The sequence below is a fragment of the Cnephaeus nilssonii genome, assembly GCF_951640355.1.
Source record: "Cnephaeus nilssonii genome assembly, chromosome: 20".
Lineage (NCBI taxonomy): Eukaryota > Metazoa > Chordata > Mammalia > Chiroptera > Vespertilionidae > Cnephaeus > Cnephaeus nilssonii.
Window position 1 is genome coordinate 39,151,090 of NC_137091.1, and position 6,953 is coordinate 39,158,042.

Here is a 6,953-nt window from a genome sequence, read left to right on the forward strand (position 1 = left end):
GCACTCAGTGAAAATTAAGAGGACCGTGAAGAAGGTATTTTATTGAGGTGATTGGGAGTGCTGCCCCTAGTCCAGCATTAGTCCCCTTAGTACAGCCTCATGGGTGGAAAGGACCAGGCCTCTGGGCTGCTCTGGGCCACTGTATAGGAGACGCTGGGCAGTGGGGCAGGGGGACAGGGACTCCAGTCAAGGGCAGAGGTTCGGGGAAACAAGGGGGATGGTAGCTGAGGCAGGGACTGTGGTGTGCTGACCCCACAGGGCCAGGAAGGACTTGGTGTGGCTACTAGCCAGATGCTTTTCAGCAGGTCAAAGGCTGTTGGGGGGCCCCAGGCCACCGGAGATGTCGAAGGCAATGTGGGGGGCCAAGGACCTTTTGGTGGAGCCAGGCTCGCTCTGTGTGTAGTGAGGGTGCTGGAGGTGTGAGGCACAGCAAAGGTGAATTCCTTTGTCCCCTGTCCTCCTCTCCTCCTCTGCCTTCCATCCCCTGGGACCTGCTCAGGGCTGTTGATCCTTCGTCTCTCAGAGTCCCCAGGCTTAGTCCCTGGCATAGAAGAAAGAAGCATGGGGGGGGGGTCAGCTGAGCTAAACAGACAAGGGGAAGGGGAGCACAGGGGGCAGGAGGTGAGCTCACCTGACAAGGATGGCTGGCCGCCTCGGAGCACCAGGGTAAGGTCGGGCACACAACCATGGCATACCTGTAAGGTACCCAGGATGGCATCTCGGGCCTCTTGTACTAGGTTCCTCCTGGGGAAGGCGTGTGGCAGAATCAGCTGGCCCTGCAGCTCCCCTAGCAGCTGCCCCACGCCAGGCAGCTCGAGGGGACTAGGTGGGCCTGGGCCAGAGTCTCCAGGCACCTGGTTCTCCTTGCCCCTTGACTGTGGGCCTGGTTCTTGGGCCCTGACTGGGCTTGGGGAAGGCTTGGTGGGTAATGTGGGGGTGTCTGGCTCCAGTGACCCACTGCTCAGCAGCCGTGCCACGTCCAGAGATTTCACCTCATGGTTGAAGAGACCCCGGTGCTCCCGGCTTAGCCGGCCCTGGGTTATGACCACTAGCTTGGGGGCAGTAGGGGCCACATGGTCCTGGAGGTCCATGGGTGGATTCCGACTAGCCACAGGAGGCTCCTGATGAGCCAATGGCCGGCGGCTGCCCACCAGGGCCTCATTACGCTCCCGTCTGGTCTTCCGACGGCGGACCCGACCAGGTTTCTCAGCTCTCCGGAAAGACTGTGGGGCTGGCCCCCGGGGGTCCATGGAGTCCTGGAAAATAAAGATAGGGTGGTCATCGGTATACAAATCAGGGACCTAAAAGAGTGAGTCGTGAGAAGGAGATAGTTTGGGGTGAGGTGGGAGACGATGTGAGAGAGGGAGTGGGCAGAAAGGGATTGGAAAAGGCTTGGGTGCTCGCTTTGGCAGCATACATACTAAAAATGGAAAACGCTTGTTCTGGGAAGGAGTCAGAGGTATAGGGTGGGATCAAGGGCGACCTGGTGAATGGGAAGACTTGTCAGGGAACACCAGAAGAGTTACGGGGAATAGGGGCATGAGGAAATAGCTAAAAGATGGAGGATGGGGAAAGGATCATGGGTCCCTGGAGAACACAGGAAGTAGAGAGAGATGGTAGAAAAGGAAAAGCAGAAGAAACGGCAGAAGAGAAGTTGTACAGAGAAAACTTTGAAGACACAGAAAGGGCGACAGCGGACCTCTGGGGGAGGGGGCCTGGGGCTTGGTTGCGGGAGGGCGGGTTGGGAGAGTTGGGTTGGAGAGGTGCGAGGGTGGGGCAGTTGAAGTAGGAAAGGGGAATATGGTTGGTGAGGTAAGGACGGGGGAGGGGCACCTTACCGTCTCCTGCCCCGATGAACCTGGCCCCTTCCCCCCAGTCCACCCTACCCCACCACGCTGTGGGGTGCAATGGCTTCTGTTTTCCGAGGTGACCCCAGTTCACTACGCGCCTAGCGCTCTTCCGGCCTCGGGCCTCCTGCGCATGCGCGTGCACCTTCCTTGCCCTTTGACTTCTCTGCGTCTTAGAGGTTTGTGGCTCAGAGGCACGTGCCAGGCGCTCCGAAAGCCTGGAGTAGTCCCGCCCATCTCAGGTGTTCCCAGCCACCAATTGGCTGTGAAGTCCACTAGGCCCGCCCCCTTCCTGAATCTGATTGGTTTAGAGGTCTATGAGTGGACTTTCAGTCTGGAGCGCTCGAAATCAGGCGAGGCACATGGGGCATAAGGGCCAGCCAGCCCCTGGTCGGTCACAGACATCATCCCTAGACAGTCAGTATAGTGTCACCATTCAGAGCTGGTCTCTGGGACTAGGTTCAAACGTCCAGACTGACACATTTGCGTTGTGTGAACTTGGAGAATTGTGCAACCACTCAGAGTCTCAGGTTCCTAATCTGTAACATTGGGTTCATAATAGTATCTCCTTCATACAGTTAGTGTAAGTACGAGATGAGCCAACATCTAACTTAAAATAGCACTTGATGAATTAATGCCTCAAAGCTTTGTTTCTCACTAAGCTTTGCTTCAGGAACTGCCTCGCTACCTCTCCAACTTATTTACTTACACTTGTCCCATCAGACTTTAAAATCAAACTATGCCAGGGTATTACCCATGTCCCAATGAGCTGTAAGATCTGTGTAATATTGCTTGGCTAACCTTCATGATCTTTCAAATCCTAACTCAGATACTATTCGATTTAGGACACCTACCCACCATCACAGTACTCCTCTGCCTCATCTCCAGAGGTCCCCAGTTCCTCCCTTAATCACAACCTTGATCCTCTCCTCAGCTCTGTGTTTGGATCTGTCTCTCCCACCCACTGGGACAAGGCCAGGATAAGATCCATTCATTTAATATTCATTCAGCAAGTACTTGTGAGCAGCCACAGTACTTGGTACTATGAGTCAGATCCTGGTCCAGGCAAGAGAACTGAGGCAAAACATAAACAGGAGACTCATCTCTGTATCTCAGTATCAACCTGCCTAGAGAATGAATGAATAGATAGGAAGATCCCATTTGGGATTATGGCCAGGAGGTTTAGGGGGTGTGGATCCCCCCACAAACAGCTGGTCCCCAAGAACTGGGAGATCTGGGAAGACTTGAGATCTGAGATTAAGTTGGGGTGGGGGAAGATAGACCTTAGGTGGCCTTGGCTGTGGATGTAGGTTTCAGAGCCCAGACACACCCAGCTGAAGTTACTGGTTGGCAGTAGGTTTAGGGAGGGGAGCAGAGGCCACAGATCTGCAAGATGAGCAGCTGTGGGAGGTTTGCCAGGCTGGACCTGGGCCTTGCAGCGTCTCTAATTTCCTTTCTCGTTCTGCACTTCCTTTCTAACCTCCTTGCAGGACCTGTGATGTCTGTAATGACACGTAACTTTGTTTTTATGCCACTAAACTGGTGTTTTTGAGTAGGGGAGGCCCATGAGCAGATAGGCTCAGTAAAGTCCTGGCTCGGCTTTAGAGTGTGTCCTTACAAATGAGCCTCTAATTTTTTTAAATGTTTTTATTGACTTTAGAGAAAGGAAGGGAGAGAAACACTGATGTGAGAAACATCATTCGGCTGCCTCCTGCACGCCCCCTACTGGGGATGGAGCCTGCAACCCCAGCATGTGCCCGGACTGGGAATCAAACCGGGATCTTTTGCTATCTAGGACACGCCCAACCAACTGAGCAACACGGGCCAGCGGCGGGCTGGCTGGCTGGGCGGGCTGAGCCTGTCCTGTTTGCCATTTTCCTTTCCTGTCCCCCACATCAGTAGGAAATGGGAGCGTCTCCTCCTAGCCAGGTGTATGAACCACCCCTTCATGAATGGACTCGTCCACTCACCCCCCTCCCCCACCGCCGCGTGAATGGGACGCACTAAGGGAGTAAGACGGGGCGGGGGACGGAGAGATGGGGAGAGAAAGGGATGGAGGGAGGGAGAGAGGGAGGGAGGGGGAGGGAGAGAGAGAGAAGGGAGTCCCTTCCGCACATTTCTCGCCCTCCAGCAAATGGTTTCTTCCCGCGAGGCCAGGCGCTAGATTTTCCCCGCCCACTCTCGGCCTCTCAGTACTTCACCCCTCCTCCTGGCGCCGCTCGGGTGGTTTCTCCCTCTCGTCACCGCCCCCCCCCGCCCCCCGCCCACGGGTGCTGGCTGGTCTCACCCTCCCCGGCCCCAGGTGCTGCAGGATGGTAGCCGCCGCCGCGGCCGCCGCCGCAGAGGCCCGGGAGTGGAAAGCGCCGGACGAGCTCACTGCGCGGCCGCCGTGGGGGAAGCACTGGTTCCCAATCCACCTCCCCTCCTAAGTGGAGGTTTCCGCCCCGGAGAGGAGGCGGCGCCCGGGATCCGCCTCCGTCCACCGGTGGCGTGCGGGCGTCCGGACAGTCCATTGTTGCCTGGAGGGGTAGGAGTGGGTGTGGCGGACTACCTCCTCCGGGAACGTTCTGGGCCGACCTCGCTCGCTCGCTCGCTCGTCCTGCAGAAGCTGTGACGCCAAGATGAGTGGCGAGGAGAACCCAGCCAGCAAGCCCACGCCGGTGCAGGACATTCAGGGCGATGGACGCTGGATGTCCCTGGTGAGCGACCCGGCCCGCGATCATCAGGAGTCGGGGGTGGGGGCCGGGGCTCGGGAGTTCAGCTGGCTCGCGCGGCTTTCACGACGGGATTGGGAAACGGAGGGCAGTGGGGCGGTGCTGTCGGACGGCCCCAGGGAGCGAGCGTGCCGTAACTCCCCCGTGTTTGTCCCCGAAGCACCATAGGTTCGTGGCTGACAGCAAAGATAAAGAACCCGAAGTCGTCTTCATCGGGGACTCCTTGGTCCAGCTAATGCATCAGTGCGAGGTGAGGCCGATCTCCCTCCTCCTAACCCCACCCAGGCCTGCCCTCACTGACTCACCTGGACCAGACCTCGGGCCAGGCGGAATATGGGGTACCCGAAATAACCTCAGGTAGCGCCCAGCACCCAGATTTTCAGTGTAAGGTACAATATAATACTAAGAAGGAAGTGTGTGCCCTGGCTTTAACAGGCTGTTATTATATATAAATGAGACTTAAAATGAGGCTTCCCTGCAAGATTGACTAAAGTGAGGCTCTTTATTGTTTGCTTTAATGGATTGCCACAAAGCTATAGTTCTTTCCACAATGTGAAGGTCAACTGCAATAGCTCTCCATAAAGGGGGCTGGGGTTTAATATCTTTCCACTAAGCAAGGTTAATGGTTTTCCTCAGAGAGGTTTATTGTTTCAACACATAGCTCAAGCAGAATGGTTTCCATAAAGTGAGTCTTGCTTCTATGGGTTCCAAAGACTGTAATAGGTTTGCATAACGTGAGGTGTGACCATACTGGGGTTTGCTCAGGATGAGATGGCTTCCATGGAGAGGTTCTTCCGCAATGACATCTGGTTAACGTTTGGACCCAGAGTAGTGCATGCTGACAGTGCCCCTGTGCCCACACCATTCTTGCCCACAGATCTGGCGGGAGCTTTTCTCTCCTCTGCATGCACTTAACTTTGGCATTGGCGGTGATGGCACCCAGCATGTGCTATGGCGGCTGGAGAATGGGGAGCTTGAACACATCCGGCCCAAGGTAAGTAGGGCTTGGGTGGGCAGCTAAAGCCCTCTTAGCCTGCCCCCTCACCACTGCTTCATGCCTCTCTTTCCAGATTGTGGTGGTCTGGGTGGGTACAAACAACCATGGGCACACAGCAGAACAGGTGGCTGGCGGCATCAAGGCCATCGTACAACTGGTGAATCAGCGGCAGCCCCAGGCCCGGGTCGTGGTGCTGGTGAGAGAGTGGGAAGGCGGGGAGAATGGATGGCAGTGTTCTGGGACCCCCTCATGTGTAGCCATAGTTGGCATGGTTCTGGGTAGCTTGGCACAGAGCAATGGCTTTCAGGCAAAATTTCACATTGACACTTGCTACATCCATCAGAGCAGCTGTGAATAAGGACATGTTCAATGACCAATTAGGCCCTTTTGCCCAGGGGAGCACTAGAGATTTTGGGGTGTTAAAACTCAAAATATTTTTTTTTCTCCAAATTTTAAAAAAATATATATTTCATTGATTCTCTACAGAGAGGAAGGGAGAGGAAGAGGGATAGTTAGAAACATTGATGAGAGAGAAACACTGATTCAGCTGCCTCCTGCACACTCCCCACTGGGGATGTGCCCGCAACCAAGGTACATGCCCTTGACCGGAATTGAATCTGGGACCCCTCAGTCCGCAGGCCAACGCTCTATCCACTGAGCCAAACCGGTCTCGGCAAAACTCAAAATATTTAAATAGCCAGGAGTTGTCAGGCATTCCCAAGGTGAGACATTTCCTCCTCCGAAAGAGGGATTAACCCCTTGCCATTTCGTCAACATTTTTATAAGGCTGTTGTTGCTGAATGGGGTCTCAGAGCAGGCATCAGGATCTACCCTTCCAATTCCCGTTTCCGTCCCTCGTGTATTCTGCAGCTGGGGACTTCATAGTGGGGGGTTGGAGAACAGTTTGGCACAGAAATGCTAGTAGGACCCAGATTTTGATAGGATATCTTCTCACAACTCTTGGTACCCTCCTCAGGGCCTGCTTCCGAGGGGCCAGCACCCTAACCCACTTCGTGAGAAAAACCGGCAGGTGAACGAGCTGGTACGGGCGGCATTGGCTGGCTACCCACGGGCCCATTTCCTGGATGCTGATCCTGGTTTCGTGCACTCAGATGGTACCATCAGCCACCATGACATGTATGATTACCTGCACCTGAGCCGCCTAGGCTATACACCTGTCTGCCGGACCCTGCATTCCTTGCTTCTGCGCCTGCTGGCCCAAGACCAGGGTCAGGGTGTCCCTCTGCCAGAGCCCACACTCTAACATCTGCTTTCCTACAATATTAAATTCTTATTCTTCAGTCTCCCTCCCATTTTCTGTTTTATGGCCAAGCCCATCTGGGTACCTCAGCCTCAGCCCTGATCTCTGCAGGGTGTTCTTTCTGCCCAAAGAAG

At 55.1% G+C, this 6,953-nt stretch overlaps 2 protein-coding genes across 2 annotated transcripts; one reads left to right on the plus strand and one right to left on the minus strand.

The window, feature by feature from the left end:
* Nucleotides 1–86: 86 nt before the first annotated feature.
* PRR19 (proline rich 19) lies at nucleotides 87–1,500 on the minus strand (the record flags this gene model as incomplete). The annotated part of the gene is made up of 2 exons (XM_079799333.1): nucleotides 632–1,500; nucleotides 87–541 (listed from the first exon to the last, which is right to left on the minus strand). Exons 1-2 carry the CDS (start codon nucleotides 1,248–1,250, stop codon nucleotides 87–89), a joined length of 1,074 nt encoding a protein of 357 aa, XP_079655459.1. The 5' UTR covers nucleotides 1,251–1,500.
* A 2,606-nt stretch (nucleotides 1,501–4,106) lies between these two features.
* PAFAH1B3 (platelet activating factor acetylhydrolase 1b catalytic subunit 3) lies at nucleotides 4,107–6,859 on the plus strand. The gene is made up of 5 exons (XM_079760104.1): nucleotides 4,107–4,546; nucleotides 4,722–4,811; nucleotides 5,439–5,555; nucleotides 5,632–5,754; nucleotides 6,535–6,859. Exons 1-5 carry the CDS (start codon nucleotides 4,469–4,471, stop codon nucleotides 6,820–6,822), a joined length of 696 nt encoding a protein of 231 aa, XP_079616230.1. The 5' UTR covers nucleotides 4,107–4,468; the 3' UTR covers nucleotides 6,823–6,859.
* Nucleotides 6,860–6,953: the final 94 nt, after the last annotated feature.

Excerpts from the sequence above, each read along its gene's own strand:
- PAFAH1B3 (XM_079760104.1), top strand. The coding sequence starts at position 4,469 with ATGAGTGGCGAGGAGAACCCAGCCAGCAAGCCCACGCCGGTGCAGGAC. Across the intron at positions 4,547-4,721 it reads ATGGACGCTGGATGTCCCTG|CACCATAGGTTCGTGGCTGA; the intron begins GTGAGCGACCCG and ends TTGTCCCCGAAG. Across the intron at positions 4,812-5,438 it reads AGCTAATGCATCAGTGCGAG|ATCTGGCGGGAGCTTTTCTC; the intron begins GTGAGGCCGATC and ends TCTTGCCCACAG.